The sequence below is a fragment of the Sus scrofa genome, chromosome 9, assembly GCF_054392235.1.
Source record: "Sus scrofa isolate SSC_HxYL_T2T_F1_AM1 chromosome 9, Sscrofa_HxYL_maternal_Yorkshire_Landrace_v2.0, whole genome shotgun sequence".
Classification (NCBI taxonomy): domain Eukaryota; kingdom Metazoa; phylum Chordata; class Mammalia; order Artiodactyla; family Suidae; genus Sus; species Sus scrofa.
This window is the reverse complement of record NC_139391.1, coordinates 9,457,769-9,484,388: the sequence shown is the minus strand read 5'-3', so window position 1 is coordinate 9,484,388 and position 26,620 is coordinate 9,457,769. Positions and strand designations below refer to the sequence as shown.

At 51.1% G+C, this 26,620-nt stretch overlaps 2 protein-coding genes and 1 long non-coding RNA gene across 4 annotated transcripts; 2 read left to right on the top strand and 1 right to left on the bottom strand.

Annotated features, from left to right (window-relative positions):
* Nucleotides 1–102: 102 nt before the first annotated feature.
* On the bottom strand, nucleotides 103–21,653 carry LOC146399727 (uncharacterized). Of its 2 annotated transcripts, none has more exons than XR_014814735.1 (4): nucleotides 21,489–21,653; nucleotides 2,233–2,353; nucleotides 770–949; nucleotides 103–218 (listed from the first exon to the last, which is right to left on the bottom strand). It is a non-coding gene; the product is annotated as an uncharacterized LOC146399727 (long non-coding RNA). The 2 variants fall into 2 exon arrangements; XR_014814736.1 differs by lacking the exons at nucleotides 103–218; nucleotides 21,489–21,653 and adding exons at nucleotides 3,569–4,185; nucleotides 6,378–6,606.
* LOC100739359 (olfactory receptor 2AT4-like) lies at nucleotides 16,408–17,370 on the top strand. The gene is made up of 2 exons (XM_084978233.1): nucleotides 16,408–16,462; nucleotides 16,622–17,370. Exons 1-2 carry the CDS (start codon nucleotides 16,408–16,410, stop codon nucleotides 17,368–17,370), a joined length of 804 nt encoding a protein of 267 aa, XP_084834359.1.
* Nucleotides 20,645–26,353, top strand: LOC100739332 (olfactory receptor 2AT4-like). The gene is made up of 3 exons (XM_084975262.1): nucleotides 20,645–20,762; nucleotides 21,114–21,175; nucleotides 24,232–26,353. The coding sequence occupies exon 3, from the start codon at nucleotides 24,283–24,285 to the stop codon at nucleotides 25,246–25,248; it is 966 nt and encodes a 321-aa protein (XP_084831388.1). The 5' UTR covers nucleotides 20,645–20,762; nucleotides 21,114–21,175; nucleotides 24,232–24,282; the 3' UTR covers nucleotides 25,249–26,353.
* The last annotated feature ends 267 nt before the right edge of the window (nucleotides 26,354–26,620 follow it).

The window sequence follows — 26,620 nt, the reverse complement described above, 5'->3', positions numbered from 1 at the left end:
CACCCACAGAGTCGGGCAGAGGTGCAGACTTCCAGACTCCAAAGTGCAGGTGCACGGTTGAGAGAGGGAAGGTCCCTTTAGACTTTCTGGAGGCTTACTCACCTCCATCTTGGTCCTGAGGACTGCGTATGGGGTGGCATAATCTGGGTATAGGCTGGGACCAGCGTGGCTGGCTACGTTCACTTCATCAGTCTTTGAGCACAGCAATGCACACCATCCTGCAGGGCACGGAACATGCAGTAACCTCAGGCATGAGGGAACTTCATTGATGATTCCAGCCTTCCCAGGCTAACACAGCCGAGTCCAAGTATATTCCCAAACTTAGCTGTAGAACAGGAGCAAGAGTCCAGTCCCCAGAACCTTCTGGGAGTTAGATTAACAGGACTTCAGACAGTTCTTGGGCTGATCCTGCAGGGAGGTCCCACTCTGGGTGGCCCGGGCTGGAGGTTCAACCAAACTGGTTTGCGCCCCACCTTTGCCACTTGTGGTATGGTGTTTGCCGAGCCCCGTGCATTTGACAGAGCCCCGTGATGTGTGTGCATGGCAGCACCATCCATGGAGTCCCACAGTTTGCAAAGACAGACACCCTTTTTTTAAAGTCCCACACTGTTGGCAAAGCCTGGCATGGTTTGCAGAGTGCTGCAGCTTCCAGGGCTCTGCGACGTTGGTACAGCGTCTTGCGCTGGAACTGATGCTGCTTGTGAAACCCTAGGCTGTTTGCAGAACCCAAGCCCTTCTGCTCTTTAAGTCAACCCACGTGGGAAAATGCCTTTTTGCCAATGAGACAAAATAGGAGACTCCTCATTTTGTAGAACCATCTGAATTTGGGTACAAGGGAAGGGTCCTGGGCTCCAGCCTCAAGACCTCAGTTCTGGTCCCAGATCAGTCGCTACCTCGCTGTGGGACTTGGAGCAAGTCCTGTCTCCTCTCCGGGCCTCAGTCTTCTCATCTGTTAAATGGAAATGGTGACATCAAACCACCCACCCTCAGAACTGTTAGGAAGGTCACTGTAAAGACGCCTGGAGGATGGGGAGCAGAGCGGGGGCGGGGGGAAGAGGAAGAGTGGCCAGAGGCCCCTTCCTGAAAAAAGGCTCCAAACTCAAATGGCCACATCAGCATGTTTACTCCCACTTCCCTGTGGCCTGGCAGCTGGGGAGCGGATATCTATAAATGAGCCCTGGGCTAGGCAGACAAGTAACGGCCTCAGCGCCTCAGCCATCCCTACCCCAGATGCTGCCTGGGGGTCTGACCCCCAGCTGTGCTGACATCCTCTTACGCCTGGCTCATTAGATCTGCCCCTAGAAGGCAGTGTCATATTTATTTCACCCATGAGGCCTCTGACACGCAGAGAGGCCATGTGACTTGCCCAGGGCTATCTGTCAAGCAGATATCCGGGGCTAGGATCTGCGCCAAGGGCACCAAGGCTAGATGCATGGTAGTAAGAAGGTCAGAGCAGGGAAGAACTGGGAGCTCACTTGATGCAATGCCTCCCTTCTTCAGATTGGGAGACTGAGGCCCCGAGAGGGACAGGCTCTGATGTTTTGTGACCACGAAGAAGTCACAAATCTCTCTCTGGGCTTTAGTTTCTTCCCCTAGTGGAGGAGAAAGAGACCCCCTCCTGCCAAGGGTTCAGGACTTTCCCCTCTTTGTTGGCATGGCTCCTGGATCGGAAGGCAGCAAATTTCCCAACAGGGTAAAAGGGAAAACATGGATCTGCAGGCAGGTGGCCGTCCGGCCTGGCCACCCAGCCCTCCCCACCCTGGCTCAGCACACCCACCCTTGCACAGCCCATGCCGTGCTCCCTGCAGCCTAATTGGCCTGGAGTTTCTTCCTGGAGAAGCCCTTTTGCCCTAACAGCAGCCTTCCCCTAAGAACACCTGCCTCCACCTCTCAGCGGCCTCTCCCTCCAGCTCAGAGAGAACACGTTCTCTGCTAGAAACTCTGCATCCCTCCCTGAAAGCAGCAGCCCTGCGTCCCAGACAGAGCATGAGCTTGGGCCTCAGCTGCTTCAGTCTTGACTCAGTAAGAAGATCTCTGAGACTCAACTTCCTCACATGAAAAGATGTCAAGAAACCTGGCAGGGCTCTACTAAACCCAATCATCTCACCCTCTCATCAGTCTGGGTGTTTGAAGTTCTCCCAGGAGACTGTAAACTCCCCAGTGGCCAAGCTGGGTGACCTGAGACCAGTCGCTTGCCCTCTCTGATCCCCAGTGCCTTTGTCTGTGAAATACCTTCCAGGGCTGTCCAAAGGCTCAGAGGGGTTGATGGATTGTGCTCGCTCCGTCTGAGAGCTGAGCAGACATAAGCCGATATTAATATGGCGATGATGTAATGATGATGAGTCTCGGAATTCTGGAAGCAGAGGATGAGGAAGAAGCAAATGAGATGCGTGCCAGGTCAGTCTGACCTCATTGACAACCCCATGCGAATCAATCACTGCGAAGGCCCTCTGAAGCGGAAGGGCGCTCACGGGCGAAATGGGGGCTCACGGGCAGTGGGGGCGGGTGGGTGGGGGGAAGTTATTAGCAGCTACTGTTCTCTGAGTGCTGCCCGCTATGCCCTCTCACAGGGCCCAGACTGGACACTGGCTGGCCCGTGGTCCCCAGCCCTGGGTCTGCCACTCACACACGCCCTGGCATTGGTCAGGGCCTCTCTCCTGCCTGGTCCTCAGTGTCCTTATTTAAAGCGGTGAGAGTGGGCTCACTCTGCTCTGCCCGGCTTTGGGGAAGGAACCTGGGAGCTGATGGATGTACCGCTGCTTTTGTAAAGTGCTAAGTACGGGACATGAGGGATGATGGTTATTAATAATCCTGCTCCTGGGAGAGAGGGCATGGGGGAGGGGATGCAGCAGAGGCTGGGGGAGGGGAGTGAGCATCTGCCCCTGGCCGTCAGGGCCTCAGCGCCCCGCAGACTTTGTAACACTGCCCCCTGGGGGTCAGAGAGGAGGTCTGTGCCCCTGGCTCTTCCAGGAGAGTCCAGTCCAGGAGGAGGGACCAGAAGGACCACTGTCGGAGGAGGCTGAAATGGATGCTCCTGAAAGAGCCCAGTGAGAGCAGTCACTGCCTGCTCCCTGCTCTCTCTCCTCCACACTCTCAAATCGGCCCACTTCTTCCCATCCTGCTGTCACTGCCCTGGTCCTGCCACCAGCAGCTCTGGACTGGAGAGTCCCAGCCTCCTCTCCATCTCCAGGCTCTACCTTCCTGTGAGCCAGAGAGAACCTTCCAGCCCTTCAATCTGCCCATGCCCTTCCTGCTTAAAACCCTGTCCCCACCTTGGCCCCCCAATAACCTCAGGATAAACCCATCTCTCTCAGCCTGACATGGAGTGCCCCCAACTCTCTGTCTTTTTTTTTTTTTTTTTTTTTTTTGTCTTTTTAGGGCCACACCAGTGGTACATGGAAGTTCCCAGGCTAGAGGTCGAATCGGAGCTGTAGCCACCTGCCTACACCACAGCTACAGCAACACCAGATCCGAGCCTCGTCTTCGACCTACACCACAGCTCACGGCAACACCGGATCCTTAACCCACTGAACGAGGCCAGGGATTGAGCCCACATCCTCCTGGATACCTGTCGGGTTTGTTAACTGCCGAGCCACGACAGGTACTCCTACTTCTCTGTCTTCTGCCAGATCGGAATTTCCACTTGCAGGTGAGGGGAAATGGTGGTTAAGCCCAAGGCTTTGGGGCAGGAATACTGGCTTCTCCATAGGGTAGCTGGATTATTGAACTCATTGCTTGTTGGGTTTTTTGGTGCGTACGTGTGGTAGAATATCCAAAATGCAAGATTGACCATTTGAACCATTTTACGTATAGAGTTCAGTGGCATTAAGTTCAGTCACATTGTTGTGGCATCGTCCCCACCGTTCATCTCCAGAATTTCTGCATCTTCCCAAACTGAAATTCTGTTCCCAAGAGTGAGTTAATCCTTTATGCTTCTGTTTTCTCATCTGCAAGTTGGGACTGATAAGTGGACAGCTTTGCACAGTACCTGGGAGGTAAGTAATAGACGCTTAACAATCATTGCTACTCTTTTATGCTCTGGAGGAAAGTAAGTGTGGCAGCACTGCAGGGGTTGTCTCTAGAAGTCCAGGGCTGTCACAGCCCAGAGTCATTTCTGTGACTGGCAAAGTTTATGACAGCTGCTGGGGAAGATGAGTCACTTCCTCCCCTGAGGAGGCGATGAGCCTGGAGATGGGAAGGCAGGAAGCAGAGTGAGCTCGAGCAGCTGCTTCTTGACCAGGCTGGCCCTCCTAGGATGCTCTGGGGACCACTATGCAGGCAAGGAGGATTCTGACAGGCAGTAGGGTCCAGTGTGGGCCCGTTTTCATCAGTACAGTTTCTTTTTCTTTGCTTTGCTTTTTTTCCTTTTTTTTTTTTTTTCTTTTTTAAGGGCTGCATCCTTGGCATATGAAGGTTCCCAGGCTAGGGATTTAATCAGAGCTATAGCTGCTGGCCTACACCACAGCGCACGGCAACGCCAGATCCTTAACCCACTGAGCGAGGCCAGGGATTGAGCCCACAACCTCATGGTTCCTAGTTAGATTCGTTTCTGCTTTGCCACAATAGGAACTCCCCCCTTTCTTTCTTTCTTTCTTTCTTTCCTTCTTTTTTTCTTTCTTTCTCTCCTTCTTTTTCTTTTTTTTTGTCTTTTTAGGGCCACACATGCAGCATATGGAAGTTCCCAGGCTAGGCATTCAATCGGAGCTGCAGCTGCTGGCCTACACCACAGCCACAGCAATGCGGTATCTGAGCCAAGTCTGTGACCTACACCACAGTTCACGGAAACGCCGGATCCTTAACCACTGAGCGAGGCCAGGGATCGAACCCAAGTCCTCATGGATACTAGTCAGGTTTGTCACCGCTGAGCCTCAACGGGAACTCCAGGACTCCTGTCTCTTGAGTGAAAAATATGGACTATCTTTCAGAAATAGCCACAAGGGAAGGCAGTTCACAGAAGCAAACCAGTCTATTCCCTGGAGTCCCTCAGACCTGAAATCTGCGAACAATGAGCTGTGTATTTCATTTTTCTAAGCCTCAGGGTCCTTGACTATACAATGAATGTGATAATTATGACTGAAATTCATTACAGGACAAGTATTATCCAAAGTACTTTATGGAGTTCCCGTCGTGGCGCAGTGGTTAACGAATCTGACTAGGAACCATGAGGTTGCGGGTTCGGTCCCTGCCCCTGCTCAGTGGGTTAACGATCCGGCGTGGCCGTGAGCTGTGGTGTAGGTTGCAGACGCGGCTCGGATCCTGCGTTGCTGTGGCTCTGGCGTAGGCTGGTGGCCACAGCTCTGATTAGACCCCTAGCCTGGGAACCTCCATATGCCGCAGGAGCGGCCCAAGAAATAGCAAAAAAAAAAAAAAAACAAACCCAAAACAAACAAAAAAAAAACAAAGTACTTTACTTGTATTAATTCAGTTAATGTTCCAACTACCTATGATAATCCTCCATATCCTGCGCAGCTTAGTGCTGTGCAGTGAGCAGTAAGGTCTGAGGCACACATGCAGTGGTATCACAGCTCCGCTGGCCGTGTGGTAAGATGCGAACGATCACCACACAGCCTGTGACGGCTTTCACAGCATTTCCATGTACCTTAGCATGACACACACCACAGCTCATTCACCAGAGGAAGCTGTGACAGAGGTGCCGGTGGGCCCCAGAGCTGACCACTCCCCACGAGTCCTCTCACCTGAGGAGGCTGTGACAGCTGTGCACATTTACCTCAGATATGACCACTGACCACAAGTCCCCTCACCCCAGAAGGCTGTGAACGAGGTTCACAGGTATCCCAGGCGTGACTGCTGACCACAAGTCCCTTCTGGGGAGGTTTGACTGCAGTGGTCATGATCCCCAGACCTGATCCCTCACCAGAAGTCCCCCCACCTGAGGAGGCTGTGACAGAGGTGCATGTGGACAACAAACCTGACCACTGACTACAAGTCCCCTTTCCCAAGGAAGCGTGACTGCAGCACACCTGTACCCCAGACCTGACCACTCACAATTTGCCTTGCCTGAGGAGGCTGTGACAGCAGTGCCCATAGACCCCACACTTGACCCCTCACCACAAGTTCCCTCACCTGAGGAGGCTGTGACAGCAGTACAGGAGTACCTCAGCGGTGACCCCTTACCACAAGTCCCAACCCTGAGGAGGCTGTGACAGCACTGCATTTTATCCCAGACCTGACCCCTCACCACAAGTCCCCTCACTTGAGGAGGCTGTGACAGAGCTGCATGTATATTTCAGACCCGATCTCTCACCACAAGTCCCCAAACCTGAGGAGGTTGTGATGGCCGTGAAGGCATACCCCAGACGTGACCTCTCACCACAAGTCCCAAACCTGAGACGGCTTTGACAGAGGTGCATATATACCTCAGACCTGACCACTGACCACAAGTCCCTGCACCAGAGGAGGCTGTGACAGCAGTGCCCTTGTATCCCAGACGTGACTGCTGCCCGCAAGTGCCTTCTCCTTGTTGGAAATTACAATAACTCTGGCTCAGGTCGTCAGTGTTGGAAAGTGAGACATATGGACAAGGAGAAATCTCGACAAGGATCTTTACTTCTGCAGAAGGGCGTGGGCACTCCAAAAAGTGTGCGCGCCGAACAAAGGACCCTCCCCTATTTATCCCTAACGCAGGTGATGTACCTGTCCCCTTCCCATTGGTCAGGTCTGGGCGCACACTCTTCCTGGTTGGCTAATTTGAAACAAACTGTTACTGCGAGAAGAGGGAAAGGGGAGGGGGAGGGGTCGCAGGAAGGTGAAACGGAGCAAAATGGAGTGACCAAGATTTCCTTTGATAGAAAAGATATTATGTTACTTTCCACATCCTGAGGAGGCTTGACTGCAGCGCACGAGGACCCCAGACCTAACTGCTGACCACAAGTCCTCTCACAGGAGGAGGCTGTGATGGCAGCGCAGGGGTACCTCACAGATGTCTGCTCACTACAAGTCCCCTCACCCAAGGAGGCTGTGATGGAAGTTCCAGGTTACCTCAGAGGTGACTTCTCACCAGACACCCTCACCTTGAGGAGGCTGTGACATGGTGCACCTGTACCCCAGACCTGACCCCTCACCACAAATCCCCACACCTGAGGAAACTGGGACAGCGGTGCCCACGTACTCAGACATGACCCCTCACCACAAGTCCCCTGACCTGAGGAGGCTGGGATGGCTGTGAAGGCATACTGCCGACGTGACCCCTCACCACAAGTTCAAGCTGGAGAAGGCTGTGACAGAGGTGCATGTATACCTCAGACCTGACCAATGACCACCAGTCCCCTCACCTGAGGAGGCTGTGACAGCAGTGAAGGGGTTCCTCAGAGGTGACCCCTCAGCACAAGTCCCCTGAGGGGGCTCTGATGAAGGTGCACTTAACCCAGAACTAATTCCTCACCATAAGTCTCGTTACCTGAGGAGACTGTGACAGAGGTACCCATGGACCCAGACCTGATTGCTCACCCCAAGTCCCTGCCCCCAAGGAGACCATGACAGCAGTGCCTTGTATCCCAGACATGACTGCTGACAATAAGTTTCACCTCCCAAGGAGGCTTGATTGTGGTGCACATGGACCCCAGACCTGACCAGTTTCTACAAGTTCTCTCACATGAGGAGGCTGTGACATCAGTTCAGGGGTACCTCAGAGATGACTGGTCACCACAAGTCTGCAAACCTAAGGAAGTTGTGATGGCCATGCAGGCATACCCCAGACATGACCTCTCACCACAAGTCCCCACACCCAAGGAGGCTGTGATAGCAGTGCCCGTGGACCCAGACTTGATTCCTCACACAAGTCCCCAAATCTGAGGAGGCTGTGACAGCAGTGCAGGAGAACCTCGCAGGTGACCCCTCACCATAAATCCCTGAACCTGAGGAGACTATGACAGCAGTGTCCTTGTATCACAGATGTGACCGCTGACCACGAGCCCCTTTTCCAGGGAGGCTTATCTGCGGTGCATGTGGACCCCAGACCTGAACGTTCACCACACCTCCTCTCCTGTGAGGAGGGTGTAACAGCAGTGCGGCAAGCCTGAGATGTGACCCCTCACCACAAGTCCCCGCACGCAAAGAGGCTGTGACAGCAGTGCCCGTGGATCCAGACTTGATCCCTCACCAAGAGTCTCCTCACTCGAGGAAGCTGTGACAGCAGTGCACCTTTACCCCCCATCTGACCCCTCACCCCAAGTCCTGGAATCTCAGGAGACTGTCGCAGCAGTGCTTATATCCCAGACGTAACTGCTGCCCACAAGTCCTCCTTCTACGAAGGAGCCTTAACTGCAGACCTGACCATTTACCATAAGTCCCTGACCCTGAGGAGGCTGTGACAGCAGTGCAAGGCGACCTCAGAGGTGACCGCTCACCATGAGTCCCCAAACCTAAGGAGGATGCGATAGCTGTGAAGGCATACCTCAGACGTGACCTCTCACAAGTCCCAAATCTGAGACAGCTGTGACAGAGGTGCACGTATACCTCAGATCCGACCTACGACCACAAGTCTCCTCACCCGAGGAGGCTGTGAGGGCAGATATGGGGTACCCCAGATCTGACGCTTCGCCACGAGTCCCCTCACCCAGAGAGGCTGTGACAGAGCTGCACATTTAGCTCCGATCTGGCTGATACCACCTCCCAAGCTGTGACAGCCATGCGTGTGTACCTCAGACATGGCCACTCAACACCTATCTCCTCCTCTAAGGAGAAGGCTGTGGCACAGAGAGGTGAGGAGACTCGCTCAAGGTTACACAACTGGTAAGAGGCAGACTGGCATAACCTGGCCCCAGAGCTCACGTTCCTAACTATGGCACTTAACTGTCCCAAGGGCTAGTGAGAGGACTTTGTCATCGGTCCACTGGTCACTCAACCATGGGGTTGAAGACAGAGCAGCGTAGGAGCAAACCACCTTCGCCTGGGTTCCGGAAAGAACGTGGATGGGATCAGGGTATCCGTGTTCTCCGCAGGACCCCGGTCAAAGAACATTAAACCTCATACCCTCAGGGAACTTTCATTAGCCAGATCCTCTGCCTCTGGAGGGAAAAACCTTAGAGGGAAAGCTATCCGGGATGGCCCCTCAGTGGCTGTGGTGGCGATGGCAGAGAACACGTCTTCACAGCACTTCACAGTTTGCAAAAATCTCATCTAGCATGTCTTCTGAAACCTCCACTCCAGCCAGAATTGCTGGTACTACTCTCCTGGTTCACAAAGAGGAGATGGAGGCAGAGAGAAGCGAAGTAATTGCCCAAGGAGAGCTGGCAAGTGGAGGGGCTGGGATTTGAACCCAAGGGTGTTGGCCCCTGAAGCTGATGCTACACTGCCTCCTGGTGGCAGGAAAGTTGGTGACAGTGATAAGTGTGCTGGAGGCGCGGTCTCTTCTCTCCCGAGCTCCAGGAACCTCTTGCCCGCAGCAGGAGGCAGCCCAGATTCTCCCCAGCCTTTTATAACTTCCCTTTCCTCCTTGGCACCTTCATTTTCTAGCCTCTTGGCTCTGTTGGAGCCTGGCGCCAGCGAAGGTGAGGAGCAGCAGGGGTGAGACGGAGACAGACAGGGTGTCACTGACGACTTCCCGGGGCAGAGGGCTGTGGGCGCTGCCTGCCACTCAGGGGGAGCTTCAGAGGGCTGCCTGCCTTCGCTTAGGAGCTCAAAGATGTTCCTGAGATACACAAGCTCCTCCTGGAGACATTTCTGGACCTCCCCACTTTCTCAAGGGGGAGAGATCCGGACTGGGTGTGCTATGGGCTCCCCATGGCCCCAGGAGAGAGATGCAGGGCTGTGTAACCTGGGTGGATGCTTATGACACCTGCCGGCACCTTTCACCTCTTCTCAGCCTGCACAGAGCGTGCATTAAGTGAACAAGCCCTCATTCTGGGAGAGGCAACCGTTTCAGAGAGCTCCAAGCCAGGCTTGATTCACACGGGTCTGGAACCAAGACCTGAGCACATAGGCACTATCTAACCTCCCACACCCACTCGGTGGGGAACAAACACCCCCGCAGTCTCAGATCTTCACAAAATTCTCCTCCACTCTTGTCTTGAGCTCTGCCGCCCTACATGCACCGCGCCACTAAATCCGAAAACTTGCTTTTGTCTCTCTCTCATCTCCTTCTCTCCTATCTGATCTGACTCACTGGGAGCTGGACCCTGAGCTCAGAAGTCCCTGTCCTCCTCCTCTGCTGACTGTCCCTCCCACTCCCCTCCTGTTCCTTCCTCCTCCCCCTTTCTACTGGCCAATGCCCATCAACCAGTGGTAGGAATCTGTTCAATTTTATCTTTTTATTTATTTGTTTGTTTGTTTATTTATTCAGGGCGGAAACAGCAGCGTATGGAAGTTCCCAGGCTAGGGGTCAAATCAGATTTGTAGCCTCTGGCCTACACCACAGCCACAGTCATGCCAGATCTGAGCCACATCTGCAGCCTATACCACAGCTCATGGCAACACCAGATCCTTAACCCTCTGAGCGAGGCCAGGGATCGAACCTGCATCCTCATGGATACTAGTCAGATTCGTTTCCGCTGAGCCACAACGGGAACTCCTCCAATTTTAAAATGCAACAAAATCTCCCCTGACCCCTCATTGCCCTCCAGTCACCCATGTCTCTTTACAAACATCTTGAAAATATTGTTCACTTTCTCCATTTACCCCCTAAATGTCCATGTCCCCAAACTCCCACCCCCACTGTTCCACTGGACCTGTCCAGGCTGAGGTGGGCAGTAATTTCCTCCTTACTGGATCCCTCAGCCCTTCTTTTTTTTTTTTTTTTTTTTTTTTTTTTTGTCTTTTTGCTATTTCTTGGGTCGCTCCTGCGGCATATGGAGGTTCCCAGGCTAGGGGTTGAATCGGAGCTGTAGCTGCCAGCCTACACCAGAGTCACAGCAACTCGGGATCCAAGCCGTGTCTGCAACCTACACCACAGCTCACAGCAATGCTGGATCGTTAACCCACTGAGCAAGGGCAGGGACCGAACCCGCAACCTCATGGTTCCTAGTCGGATTCGTTAACCACTGCGCCACAACGGGAACTCCCCTCAGCCCTTCTTAACTGATCATCTTTCCAGTTTCATTAAGCAGCTTTTACTGCTGCTGGCCACGCGTGCCCTTTGGAGAGCTTTCGTGATGTCACATGCTCCTGGCTTTGCTTCGCTCTCTCCGGCCATTTTTCTCCCCAGCATGTTTTGCCAACCCTTCTTGTTCTGCCTCATTCTCATGCTGGTTTACCTCCAAGGTTATGTCCTTACTCTAAACCCTCTCACTAGCCCCATAAAACATAGACCTTCCAAGTCTTTGTATGCAACTTGGCTCTCTCCTGAGCTCCAGACTTAAACCCTCCAATTTCTGCTAGACCTCCCCACCTAACTATCCCATGGGCTCCTCTAATGCAACATGTCCAAGACCAGACTCCTTGTCTTCCTCCAAAACCTTCTTCTACCTACACTGCCCGCTGCCACCTGCTCCACCCCATCAACATCACCGCCCTCTGCCTTGTCACCCAAGCCAGAAAGCCAGCCTCATCTCACCCTCTTGCATATGCAGTTATCAAATTCTGACTATCCTTCCCCTGGAAGATTTCTCTGATTCTTGATAGTTAAGAAGCAGGAGGCTTGGATACTAAAAACTAGGGTAATGAAACCACTGCTCAGATGAACTGAAGTGAAGCATGTGACCCCCTGGGCACAGTCATTGGCACAAGGAAGCACTCAGTAAAGGGCAGCGGCTTCTGCCATCATTACCATCGTTCCTTCTCCTTCTTTCTCTCCCGCCATCTCGCTCCCTGGCTGGCCTCCCTGCCTGTTGCCTCTCCCGCTTGAATCTCTTCTCCTTGTGGCAGTAGGTGTGATCTTTCCGAAACGTGCACCTGTTAGTCCCCTGCCTGAAGGCTGCCGTGGTTCTCAGTGTCCTCGTGCTGAGTTCATATTCCTTGGCCTGGAATTCAAGACCCTTCTGGCTCTGGCCCCTGCCGACCTCTTTAGCCTCGTCTTTGGAGACTCCCAGTCTCTCCCTCTGTTCCACATCCCAAACACACTTTTCTCTGCCCCTCGGACACAACTGCCCCTTCCTGACTCTGCCACACATTTTCCACCCTGTCCCTGCCCTGTTGGCCCGGAGAGCGCTCCTCCACTGCTTATAATTCACAACCACCTGAAAGATGTCTTCTGAGAGGCAAGCCTGTTTTGTTCCCTTCTCTGGGCCCATCAGCTCTGCAGTAGCCCAGATCACACTAGACATGATGGGGGGTCAGTTTTTTCCATAGGCTATGCCACCCCCCCCCCCGACGCTGTCAATTCACTGTGATCAGGCACCCAACCTGAAGCCAGCTTCATTTACCGTGGAATGAACGCTGGACCTCAGTTCTCCTGATCTTCAAAGTGTAAGACTCTTGCTGTAGCGTGGATAGCTGTGACTGGTGAGTCGACCATCTGCGGCTACCAGTTACACCAAGATTGCAACAGCATTTTTACTTTCAGTACAACCAAGCAGCTCTGTAAATAAAATCTTAACATTTTGGGCCTGTTTTTTTTTTTTTGGTTTTGTTTTGTTTTGTTTTTTTCATGCCTTTCTTTTCTTTTTAATGAAACTTTTTTACATTAGGACATTTTATGTGACAACTGCCAAAAAAGTATTTTTAAGAATTTAAGTGAAGTAAACACCTTCCTCTTTGGTTAAAAAACAAAACAAAACAAATTTTTTTTAATTTAAAAATCAAGTAGACAGCAAAGGCAGAGAGCCTGGTTAACCCAGAGGAGAACAAGAACCCTGGGCAATGGAGGAAGATGAAGTCACAGAAGGCTTCCTGGAGGAGGTTTGACTTAAGAGTTAATAGATATCGAAGAAAGCGTGAGGGTGAGCCAGAGAGGGCAAACGAGCGAGAGAGCGTGCAGCTGTGGGAAACGGAGTGGCTCTCTGTTCCGTCACACTCGTTCCTCTTGCCTCAAAATACTCAAACTGTCCTCTCACCCCCATCTTCTGGCCAATAGCACAGCACTTTACAGTTTACACAGAGGGTTTTCACAGCTTGTTCCTGATTTGTGTGTTTGTCTTAGAGGCTAGCCTGAGAGTTGGCTAATCTGAGACTCCATTCTGCCTTGTCCTCGGCCCACTGTGTGACCTGGGAAATTCCTTTCACCTCTGAGCCTCGGTTTCCTCGTGTCACATGGGGATGGCAGTTGATGCTCAGTAGGTAGCAAAGCCTCCATAGACCACAGAGTTCTGTGCCCCCGTGAGGACTATTAATCTTGTTGTTCTAATATCAGCGAAGCCCAGGGGAAGCTGCTAACCAGCCACTTGGGTGTCCCCAGAAAAACATTACATTTGGCCCTATTAGAAGGGGAGCCTGGGGGCAGGACCCCAGCAGGCTAAGGATGGGAGGGCCTGAAGATTTAATGAAACCAGTCTCAGCCCCGGCCTAGTCCTCCCCACTGAAGCAGTGCTGGCCTGGGGAGAGGAAGGGACAGCTGGAGTGGCCCAGGTTGCAGGTGAGCTGAACCACCTTCCTTAGGCTGCAAAGGAAGTGCCTGGCACCTGTCAGAGACCAGGAGGGACAAGGTTCTGAAAAGGCACAGTTTAGAGGAACAGGCAGCGAGGGCCCCTCGCCCCAGTGTAAGAGGGGCTCTAAGGGAAGGGAGGTGGCCTAAAATCTTTCTGCCCCAATTTACAGCATTCCAGGCTGGCTGCTGATTTACTCTGTGGCTTTGGCCACACACAGCCCATCCCTGGGCCTCGCCCTCCTTGTCAGCAGCAATAGGGCAGCAGGACAAGAAGTTCTCCACAGCCAAGGGTTTGATTTCTCAGAAATGCTGGAGGGGAAGCCCTGACGTGGCCAGGACAACACAGACGCCATCTCCAGCCCCAAGGGACCCCCTGGCTGTGAGGGAAACATGGATGATGACACACAGAACGATTTGGGCCACCAGACAGGGACACGTCAGTGCTTCTCCCTTGGTGGGCCTTTGGGAGCCCTGGGCAGGGAACCTGGAGTCTGCTTCAGTGCAGCTCTGTCACCAGCTCCTTGTGTGACCATGAGCAAGTCACTCCTTTCTCTGAGTTTTTTTTTAATTTGAAAAACAGGGGGAGGCGCATGGGGATTGGACTACATTGCTCGCTTTTAAGGACCTTCTGGCTTTGATGTTCTGCAATTACCCTGCAAAGCGTGTCCAACCCGCTTTCATGGGCCCAGTCAGCGGAGGGAACAGCTTCTCAGAGTTGCCGTGGCTTTCAAAGAAACGTGGCATCTCATAAGATGCTGAAATAAAAGAATAAAAATTCCCCCTGGCTAGCTGATTATGGGAAAGAGTTCTGCTTAACTCAGGCAAACCCTTTTATTCATGAATTCATTTATGAACACTATTTGTTGAGGGTCTATCATGAGCCAAGCTCTACCAGGCCCTGGTTGTACAACAGTGCTGCCCAGGACACAGGGCCTGACTGTCACAACCTTTTCCTATGGAGATGAACCCAGTTTACCTTTCTCTTAAATCCGTTCTTGAAAAGAACATTTTTCTAGCCATGGAGAGCCTCTGTTTCAGAGTCCATCTGAAACTAGTTGAAAATGCCCTCGGAACAAAACAGAAATTCATAACTCTGACATCTGCCTAAGAAATGGAGAGAGGAAAATAAAACCTTTGCCCTGACTCTTCCCCGGGGGAAACGAGAGCTTCCGAAGCCTCCAGGTGTCTTGGCTTGGTGGAAAGAGTCCAAGGCAGAGCCAGAGGCCTGGTTTCCAGCGCCAAGAATGGTACAGACCAGCTGTTGACCTGGGCTGCTCCCAGCTCCCACCCAGGCCTGACTCTTCATTTGTGAAGAAAGAATCAGGGACTCAACGATCCGAGGGCTGGTCCCACGCTTCCTTGCTCTGTGATGTGACAAGGCTTTTGTTAGAAGAGGGAGAAGCTGGAGGTGGTTTTGGAAAAGCAAGAGCATCTGCACCAGGGGTCACAGGGGCAGAGAGGCGTGATCTGAACATCAACGCGACCTGGCCCTGGATCGCTCAGTCAAGGTGAAGGGCAAGTCAGCACTTCTCTAGCTCAGTTCTGGGGGTTGGAAAGTCTCGCCTGGGGGGTCTTGGGCTGCCAGGCCTATGCGGAAACCTTCTTCAACAGCCTGGGGAGGGGACTGACTCCCTGCACTGCTTGGTCTTCTCTCCTGACACTGGTTCTGGGGCTTTTCAGTTCTCTGTAGTTCCCCCCGAGCTGGGCATGAAATGGCTAAACAGTGACATGTGCTAAGCTGCAGCCCGGAGTGGGAAAGACCCCAGTGTGATGTGGGGTCTGGCTTTCCCCCCCCGCCCCCCAATACGGGGAGAATCCATCTTCCACTTGGATTCCATTTGGGAAATGACTCCTTCTACCCAAGGCACGGATAATGCCTCTACCCTTGTAGGATCACCAACCTCTGGGGTTGTTGGGGACTAAGGGATTTCCTGGGACATTGGACTTGCAGTGCCAAAACCGGCAGTTTTGGGCAAATCAGGATGGTTGGCCCCTGGATATGACCAAGAAACCGGACACAAAGACAGATCCCAGGGCCCCAGCAGACACTGCACAGAAAGGGGAGCTGTTCTTGGCTGAAGCAGATGGCATTCTGCAGCAGCCTTTGGGGCCGGTAGCTCTCCCTGCCAATAAGATTTCATAGAAAGGGGATACTCCATGATCTGATTGATATGGTTCATTTATGTTACTTTTTTTTTTTTTTTAAAGAATCAATGGATTGAGGGTGAGAAGTTTGCTTAAAGGTGTAAGTTCCCATGCTAGGGGTCGAATCAGAGCTACAGGTGCCAGCCTACACCACAGCTCACAGCAACACCAGATCCTTAACCCACTGAGCGAGTCCAGGGATTGAACCTGCATCTTCACAGATACTAGTCATTTTGCTTCACCTACACCTCAATGGGAACTCCTTGCTTAAAGGTTTTTTAATCCAGTTCCTATTGATATAGTTCCTATGTTGAACTTCCTTTGCATCATTTCAGCCCAAATACCCCAGTTTGCATACCTCTAGTTATATGGAATTCACTCATTTTCAAGCCAGTCTTTTGCCTTATGGGATAGTTCTAATTGTTAGAAAATTATTCCCTGTATGGGACTAAAAAAACTCTGGGTCCCTGGAGCTTCTAAAACTGGTCCCCCAGTTCTTTGTGAGTCTTGTAACTGCCCTTTGACAGCCCTTCAGGCACTTATATTCACCTCTCTTCCCCACCAGACAGAACCAGCTTTTCAACCACTGAGCATTAGATAACTCACCATCTTGGGCATCTTGGTTGTGCAATGGAATTCCAGACACAAAGAAACTGCTGGGGTTAAGATCCATGATTCGAAAGGAAAAGATGCATGTTCTAGCTAACGATTCCTTGATTTTTCTGGTTTCCAGTATGGGCTGATGTTTGCTGTGTCTGTCTGCAAACTTGCTGATCTGACCCACTATGGAGTCCACCTGTAATGGATCAAAGGACTCCTCACCTGTCTTCTACCTGGTGGGCATCCCCTCTCTGCCTGAAACCCTCTTCTTCCTTGTCTTCTTGCTTTTCCTCTTAATTTACCTGCTTATCCTGGTGGGTAACGCCCTGATCCTGGTGGCCGTGGGGACAGAGCCCAGACTCCATAAACCCATGTACTTCTTCCTGATCAACCTCTCAGCCCTGGACATCCTCTCCACTACAACCACCCTCCCCAAAATGCTGTCCCTCCTCTTGCTTGGGGACCACGTCTTCAGCTTCCCCGCCTGCTTCCTGCAGATGTACCTCTTCCATGGCCTTAACTGCTCTGAAGCCTTCATCCTGGTGGTCATGGCCTATGACCGCTACGTGGCTATCTGCCGGCCCCTGCACTACCCTGTGCACATGACCCCGCAGACCAATGCTGCCCTGGCGGCCAGTGCCTGGCTCGCCGCCCTCCTTCTGCCCATCCCAGCAGTGGTGAAGACCTCCCAGATGGCATATGACAACATTGCTCGAATCTACCACTGCTTCTGTGACCACCTGGCTCTAGTTCAGGCCTCCTGCTCTGACACCACCCCCCAGACCCTCCTGGGCTTCTGCATCGCCATGGTCGTGTCCTTCCTGCCCCTCCTCCTGGTGCTTCTCTCCTATGCCCACATTGTGGCCTCGGTGCTTCGCATCAGCTCCCGAGAAGGACGCTCCAAAGCCTTCTCCACCTGCACCTCCCACCTGCTGGTGGTTGGCACCTACTACTCATCCATCGCCATAGCCTATGTGGCCTACAGGGCTGACCTGCCCCTTGACTTCCACATCGTGGGCAACGTGGTGTTTGCCATCCTCACACCTGTCCTCAACCCTCTCATCTACACCCTGAGAAACAAGGATGTCAAGGCAGCCATCACCAAAATTGCATGTCGCCAGGAGCCAGGACATCCTGGGGGCCCTTGATCCTTAGATGTACTTAATTCTGTTCCCAGGATATCAGTGTGCTAAGAAGACAGAATGCCATCAAAAAAGTTCCTTGAAGGAAAGAATGACATAGCAGGGCTGTCACCAAAGTGGCACATCCCCAAGACCCAGGGCATTCTGAGCCACTTGATCCTTAGTTGCAACTAATTTAGCTCCCTGGACACCAATGACAGTGCCCAGCACAGAATAAACACAGTATTTTAAAATGACTTACTGCAGCCCAAATTGACTTTATTCAGTTGACCAGAGAGCTAAAACCTGCTACTCAAATATGGGATCAAGAAGTCCTAGAAGTTCCCTGGTGGCTCAGCTGGTAAAGCAGATTTGTCACTGCTGTGGCACAGGTTCAATTCCTGGCCCAGAAACTTCTACATGCCATAAGCAGGGCCAAAAGTAACAACAACAACAACAACAAAAACAAAAGAAGTCTTCCCACAGGTGCTGTGGAATAATTATAGTTTTCTTGTTTTTACTCAGTCCTGAATGTGATGATTAAAATTTGATCACCCAATCACATATATCTGGACCATACTTCCCTTAAAAAAGACACAGGCACCCGCATGTTTATTGCAGCTCTATTCACAATAACCAAGACACGGAAACAACCCAAATGTCCATTGACAGATGATTGGATTAGGAAGATGTGGTATAAACACACAATGGAATACTACTCAGCCATAGAAAAGAACGAAATAATGCCATTTGCAGCAACATGGTTGAAACTAGAGACTCTTATACTGAGTGAAGTACATCTGAAAGAGAAAGACAAATACCATGTGATATCACTTATATCTGGAATCTAATATATAGCACAAATGAACCTTTCCACAGAAAAGAAAATCATGGACTTGGAGGATAGACTTGTGGTTGCCAAGGGGCGGGGGGAGTGGGGTGGATGGGGAGCTTGGGGTTAACAGATCCAAACTATTGCCTTTGGAATGGATTAGCAATGAGATCCTGCTGTGTAGCACTGGGAACTATGTCTAGTCACTTATGATGGAGCATGATAATGTGAGAAAAAAGAATGTATACATGTATGTGTAACTGGGTCACCATGCTGTACAGTAGAAAAAAATTGTATTGGGGAAATAAGTATTACAAATAATAATAACAACAAAAAATTTGATCACCCAATCATTTATAAAAATTTTTACTAGGTGCTAGAGAAAGAAATAAACCAGACATAGTTGCTGCCCTCAAGGAATCCATAGTCTAGTTTGAGAGTTGGACTCAAGGAAATAGTGTAAGGTGATAGAACAGAGAGAAGAAAAGGTGGCTGTGGGAGCCAAGAAGTTAGCATTCAATTCAGTGTTAAAAATTTCTCTTGTAAGTTCTTAGACTTTTGGCATTGATACCACTTTTTTTTTTTTTTTTTTTTTTTTTTAGAGCTGCACCCGTGGCATATGGAGGTTCCCAGGCTACAGCTGCCAGCCTGCACCACAGCAATGCGGGACCTGAGCCGCACTTGTGACTTACACCACAGCCCGCAGCAATGCTGGATCCTTAACCCAGTAAGCTAGGCCAGGGATCGAAACCACGTCCTCATAGATCCTAATCGGGATCGTTAACCGCTGAGCCACAAAGGGAACTCCTGATACCATTTGTTTTTTAACAAGTACTCAGGCGTCAGCAATATGGTCGGGTGGGAGGCTTAAAATAACTGCATAAGAAAATCACTGGCTGCTCTAATCAGGGAACTCTGATAGGGTCCACGTTCCTGTCCAATGGGAAGAATCCGTTTTCAGCTTGGATGCCCATTAAAAAGTGATGCTGCCTGCCAAGAGCCAGTGGGAGGAAGTCAGAGTGGCTCCACGCACCATTGCCCACAGTGACCCATTTGGGGGAACTTGTGCTTCCAGTATTGACGCTTCTGGCCTCTGGATTAAGCAGTCCTGATTCAACAGAAGACACAGTAAATCTCACTAAGTTTAGAGTTACAACTTCTGCCTGGTCATTTTCAGCCCACTGTGCAAGTGGACCAGCCATCAAAAAAAGGAGTTGCCATCCTTAGAAGGCCAATGGACCCTGATCTCCTGGAGGAAGTGAGACCGCTCTTACATAATGGGGGCTTCGAGGTCGGTCCTCAGGCACAGGAGCATTTCTTGTTTCTTCCATGAACTTTAACTTTTAGTGGGCAATTAAAGCAACCCTAGCTTGATGAGACATAGTGACCAGGGTATCCGAACTGTCAGGGATGAGGGTCTGGGTCATGCTAGAAGGAAATCCATCTAGACCAACTGAAGTGACAGAATGTGAAGGAAAGAGGTTGGAATATAGGATGGGAGGCAGAAGAGAGAGAAGATGAGTGTCACTGGTGGCTTTGGGACTGACTGCGGCAACTGGGGCAGTAGTTAATCCTTTGCTTAGACATTCTCCCTGGGAGTTCCCCTCATGACTCAGCGGAAACGAATTTGACTGGCATCAATGAGGTTGTGGGTTCGATCCCTGGCCTCGCTCAGTGGGTTAAGGATCCGGCGTTGCTGTGGCTGTGGTGTAGGTCGGCAGCTGCCGCTCTGATTTGATCCCTAACCTAGGAACTCCCATGTGCCATGGGTGTGGACCTAAAAAGACAAAAAAAAAAAAAAAAGAATTTTCCCCTGAAATTGTGACTAATCAGAATCCTGGAAACCCTATGTCCAAATGGAGCAAACTTTTTGTGATAAGTATATGACGTAAGAGGTTCAAGGCTTAGACTGTGAAGTAGACACAGCTGGTGGTCTGCCCTCCAGCAGCTGAGCGTTAGCTGCTAACACCTCACACACATACATCCCAAAATAGAGGCATAATGGCCCTGGATCTTGTTGCCTTTCTTTTGGGAGGCAGGGAGGGAGCACGAGAGTAACGTTACAAGCAGAGCAGACCAACCACTGGGTACTAAGCCATCTAAGCTTAGATGCCAGCTTTTGATTGCGGAACGTGGTAAAGCCAGCTGTTTGGCATCTAGAGACCCTGAGAGCCCATGAAAGTTGCATCTTCTCCTGCAAGAAAAGAGTATCACCAGTCCCCCTGGTAAACTGAATATGTGCAGGCAGCCTCTGGCCTGGATCTTGCTAGATAATACAAACGAAGCTCCTGGAATAATTTTCAAAGACTCCTGTCCTACTCCCATCATTATCTCATTAATCCTCTCCAAACCTCTATGAGCTGGGCAAATTATGTTCCATTGTTTACAGCTGGAGAAACTCAGACCGGGAGAGGTTAAGTAATTTACCGAAGGTGACAGAGTTAAAATATATTAGAACTGGTATTCAAAGCCCAGACTTGTCCCTTTGGACCCCACGCTCTTAGCCACGATAGAGCAGTTAGAACAAAGGCTGGGGAACGAAGTCTTGATCAGCCCAGCAGCTCTGATGTTAAGCATGAGCATCAGCGTAAGTCATTTCACTTCTCTGGACCCCAGTTTCCTCCTCTTGGCTGCCTGCCTCCCCTGGCTGTTTGGGGGACTGGACCGAATAATGTCAATAAAAGCTGCCCCATTGATTGTCAAGTTCTGGAACCCATGCGGGCCGATAACAACATTGTTCTCATTATCAGCAAATCCCAGAGGCAAGTCCCCTCCCAACACCTGCTCTAGGAGGGGCCAAGAGGTTGATCCTGGGTGACTGGGTGGGGCTGAGTGCCCCCAAAGGAGCCCCATCTTGAGGGAGAGGGCCCCAGCAGGCCTGGCTGAAAGGAGGGTTAATAAGCTACAGCCTAGCACCTACCTGCTTCTCTCCTGCCAGGCCAGGTTGGAAGACACAAAGAAGACACCACAGGAGACACCAAGGTAGACGGGGCTTGGCAGGTGAGTGGGCTGGGGATGAAGTGCCAAAGCCCAGCAAAGACCAGAGTGGGGAGATGGGGCAAGGATGGTGGGGGGCGCGGTTTAGAACCAGGGCCAGGGATCGGGAAGATGGGCTGGGTGTATACAAGAGGCAGGCAACCAGGATCCAGGTTGGCTGTGCACATGTGGGCTGTGGGACCTTGGACCACACATCCCGGCAGGTCTGTGTGCTCAGAGGTGGGATTCACATCATCCTGGCCAAGTCCTTCCCACAGGAAGGCAAGGCTGATGACAGCAATGATAATGAAAACGCCAACAGACTTCGAGTTCTTACCTGTTCTGGGCTCTTGTGTAGCATTGTCTAAGCATTCTTTCCACAAGAACTCACAACAAACCCTGGCCATCACAGATGAGGGAAATGAGCTCAGAGAGGGGAGAGCGACTGGCCCAAGGTCACGCAACTGCAGGTAGGAGCTGGGATTGGAATCCAGCCCTTTCCGACTCACAGGTGCACACACTTGACCACTAAGGCCCACAGGACGTGATGGAGGGCAAGTCCCTGGCTGGCAGCAGGTGCTCACTAGGCGGGAGAGCCTTCATCCTCTCCCTATGGAGCACGGACCCTGTGACATGCGCTCTGCCAAGCCCGGCGGCGGGGGGACACCCCAGAAAGAGTTCATGGAATTAGAAACCCCTTAGAGATCGTCTCCTCCAAACCCCTCACTGTACAGGTAAGAAAACCAAGGCTCAGGGGCCCAAGGTCACAGCAAGCACGTGGGAGAGCTGGTCCAGGAGCCAGGCCCCGTGGTTGCCGCTCCTTTACAGCAGGCTGCCTCCTGAACAGCCTCCGCTCTCACCCCTCACCGGCCATGGCCTTGAACGAGGGCCTGTCCTCCAACCCTCAGACTCTCATTTGCTAAAGGCCACAGCCACTCCCGGGAGGCGCTGGATGACGGACAGGGGGGACATACCTGAAGTGTAGCACCAGGTCGGACACGTGCTGATCGGCTTTGCTGTCCTTCCCTGTCCCCACCTGCACCGTCACCAGCTCGTAGACAGTCAGTGCCAACAGGGAGCACGCGTGGGGCAAGTTCTGTGCCCTGGGAAGCAGCGCCCTTAGGCCCTGAGCCCAGGCTGTGTCACTCAGGTATAGTGTGCAATTCAAAGCAAACCGAGAGCCCTGACCGGTGACACAGGTGTGAGCAAGTCCAGCCACGTGTGGCTAGTTCCTCTGATGGGCTCGAGGAATGGGCTTTGAAAGAGCAAAGGTGAAATTCTTTGGGGATGTATTTGTGGTGTCCCTCCTTGGCTGATGGCGCAGTGCCACCTGGCAATGAAAAGCCATGTGCCACCTCTCCACTGTGGCCTCACATCCCTACCTCCATCCGCAAAGCAGCGGGACAGAGCAGGGGCAAGAGAGGTAGCAGAGTTGATGGCTTCTAAGGAGCCCTCTGGCCTCAGCTCTCTGTGTTTCTGCCCCTCGGATCCTCCGTTTTGCCTCCCCTGGGCCTGGCAGCCGTGACCGCCTCTCTGAGAGCAGAAATGTCCAGGGCAATGCAGTTTGCATTCCTTCAGGTGTGAGGAAAAACCTGGTGACCACACTATTTGGAGTGGGGTTCTACCTAACTGAGGGTAAACCTTTTAAAATGGAGACCATCAGGTCACGCTCTTGCCAGGTCCTGGGGGTGGCCTCTGAGGTTCTCTTCCAAGGAGCACACACGCGGGCTGGTTGTCTCTTCCCCGCTCATTTCAGACAAAGCATTGGCCAGTCACCACTTCCAAATCTAGAAACCAGGCTTCATGATCCAAATCAATCACAGAGCAAACCTGTACATTTTTAAAAGGTGGTGAAGACGGGTGGCGGAGGGGAATCTGGCTGGAAGAGAAGATTCAAAAAACCCTTTTTTTTTCTAGTCTGATATTCCATGATTCTAGGACCTGAGAAGTGTTTTTTACCTAGTTTGTTTTGCATTTGTTTTAGAAAAGAAAGAAGGTTGCTGTCATTCCTAGGAATTCAAAGGGAAACCCCTGGTGAAATCACTAGGGTTCAAACAGCAGTGATGCAAATATAAACATGAAGCTGCCTGAACTGCTCATCAGAGACTCCCCCTGAAGTAGGGATGAGCCCGAATCGCCTCGGCTCAAGCCCAGAAGCCCCCCTGTTGATCCCAGTGCAGTTAGCAAACATCCTCTGATATAGGGGTTCTTGTCTTTGGGCAGCTATAGCTTTTGGTTCCCTGGGTCCTTTCCAGCAACAAGAGGTCTCATGACAGCTCCTTGTGGCTTCTTCTGAGCTGGTATTGGAGGAGCCAACAGCAGAATGGGCATCAAAAAATGAAACAGCATCCCCACTGGGCTGTGACAGCCAGGAGGAAGGAAGGTGGCAGATGCAGGATGCACCCTCAATGGGGGGGGGGGGAGATACATCTGCTTGGACTCCAAAAGGGAGAGAGTTGTCCTGCTGAAGGCATTTGTCCCTCTCATCGATGCCACATGAGTGGGAGAGCACCCGGAGAATTCAGCAGGGAGAGAGGCAGGTGGAGCTGCTGCACCTGCAAAATGAGAGGGGGGCCATTCACTGAGTCTTGAGTAGCCTGAGCAGCAGCATGTGGCAGAAAACCCAAGAAAAATCAGCCCTTCCTAGTGAGGTGGTGATAGTGATGTTACTTTAAAAAAGAAAAAACAAAACAAAACAAAAACAATAACATAGGAATATAAGAGCTCATCTAAGACCTGACGCCCAAAAGATAGTGTGGGACTTGGAGCAGAGACGAGACAGAAATTCTTTCAATGCACTTATCACAGTTGTAACTAGATAATTAACTGTGTTGTTAGCTGCTAAAAATACCATCCTTCTACTAGAATTGAAGCCCCGTAAAGACAGAGGCCTCATATGCCCTGATTACCGTGTACACTGTAGCTGCTTACTAAACACCTGATGGAAGAAAGAAGGAGTAAACTGTAGGTTAAGATAGAAGAATTTATCTTGGATGGTTCCAGTCCTCTAGGGATTTGGATTGCAATAATTGTAGATGGGACCATGCAGAAATCTCCTTGCAAACTCCTGTTTTATCCAGTTTCCAGATGATCTGGTTGCCTGTTGCTCCAGCATGTAGTTCTGTCCCACCATGGATGCCACAGCCTGTAATGGATCAAAAGACTCTTCACCTGTCTTCTACCTGGTGGGCATCCCTACTCTCCAGGGGTCCCTCTTCCTCCCTGTCTTCTTCATCTTCTTGTTCTTCTACCTGCTCATCCTGGTGGGTAACGCCCTGATCCTGGTGGCCGTGGGGACAGAGCCCAGACTCCATAAACCCATGTACTTCTTCCTGATCAACCTCTCAGCCCTGGACATCCTCTTCACCACAACCACTGTCCCCAAGATGCTGTCCCTCCTCTTGCTTGGGGACCACGTCCTAAGCTTCCCCGCCTGCTTCCTGCAGATGTACCTCTTCCATGGCCTTAACTGCGCCGAAGCCTTCATCCTGGTGGTCATGGCCTATGACCGCTACGTGGCTATCTGCCGGCCCCTGCACTACCCTGTGCACTTGACCCCGCAGACCAATGCTGCCCTGGCAGCCAGTGCCTGGCTCGCCGCCCTCCTTCTGCCCATCCCAGCAGTGGCACAGACCTCCCACATGGCTTTTGCCAGCACTGTTTACATCTACCACTGCTTCTGTGACCACCTGGCTGTGGTCCAGGCCTCCTGCTCTGACACCACCCCCCAGACCCTCCTGGGCTTCTGCATCGCCATGGTCGTGTCCTTCCTGCCCCTCCTCCTGGTGCTTCTCTCCTATGCCCACATTGTGGCCTCGGTGCTTCGCATCAGCTCCCGAGAAGGACGCTCCAAAGCCTTCTCCACCTGCACCTCCCACCTGCTGGTGGTTGGCACCTACTACTCATCCATCGCCATAGCCTATGTGGCCTACAGGGCTGACCTGCCCCTTGACTTCCACATCGTGGGCAACGTGGTGTATGCCATCCTCACACCTGTCCTCAACCCTCTCATCTACACCCTGAGAAACAAGGATGTCAAGGCAGCCATCACCAAAATTGCATGTCCCCAGGAGCCAGGACATCCTGGGGGCCCTTGATCCTTAGATGTACTTAATTCTGTTCCCAGGATACCAGTGTGCTAAGAAGACAGAATGCCATCAGTAAAGTTTCTTGGAAGTTCCTGTCGTGGCACAGTGGTAAACGAATCTGACTAGGAACCATGAGGTCTCGGGTTCAATCCCTGGCCTCGCTCAATGGGTTAATGATCCAGCGTTGCTGTGAGCTGTGGTGTAGGTTGTAGACATGGCTGGGATCCTGCGTTGCTGTGGCTGTGGTGTCGGCTGGCAGCTACAGCTCCAATTAGACCCCTAGCCTGGGAACCTCCATATGCCGCAGGTGTGGCCCTAAAAAGAAAAAAAAGACCAAAAAAAAAAAAAAGTTTCTTGAAGGAAAGAATGACTTATAGCAGGGCCAAAAATACACCATTGAGTCTTCCCTTTTCATTAATCATAGGCTAGGTAATAAAATCAATCCTTCTGTGGAAAGAAATAGAATAAATAAGATAAAATACAAAAAGGAGATCTCTGGTGGCCTAGTGGGTTAAGGATCTGGCATCGTCACTGGTGTGACTCGAGTTGTTGCCATGGTATGGGTTCAATCCCTGGCCCTGGAAATTCTGCATGCCATGGGTATGGCCAAAAAATTTTTTTTTTTTTTTTATCTTTTTGCCTTTTCTATAGCTGCCGGCCTATGCTACAGCCACAGCAACACAGGATTCGAGCCAAGTCTGTGACCTACACCACAGCTCATGGCAATGCTGGATCCTTAACCCCCTAATCGAGGCCAGGGATTCAACCAGCAACCTCATGGTTCATAGTCAGATTCGTTAACCACTGAGCCACAATAGGAACTCCCCCCCCCAATTTTTTTTAAATATATAAAAAGTCATATAAAATATGAAAGTATCTTTTTAAAAGTATTACATAGATTTTTAAACATATAATAAGGGTAAAAGGTAGTAAGATGGGAACACAGAGAGGTTAGTTATTGAGACAGAGAGAGGCATATAGATCAATGAAACAGAATAAAGAGACCCAAAGGAGACCCTTGAATATATGGGCAACCGATATATATGTTATGATATATAAATGACATTGCAGTTCAGTATCAAAGATGGATACATAATAAAAGATATTAGTACTATCAAGGCTCCAAATGTCAAAAATGAAATGTGTCTCTTACCTCAAAGAAACACAATCAATCTCAACCTAAGTATGAAAGGTGAAACTATGAAACTGTATAGAAGACTGTAATTCTGATTTGGGGAGGGGGAAATATTTCTTAAACAAGATTTTTTTAAAAGGATGTAAACCTAGAGAAACAAGTATAAACTCAACTGCTTTCAAATGTAAAATTTCTATTTATCAAAAACACCAAAAAAAAAAAAAAAAAGAGAGAGAGAGAGAGGGG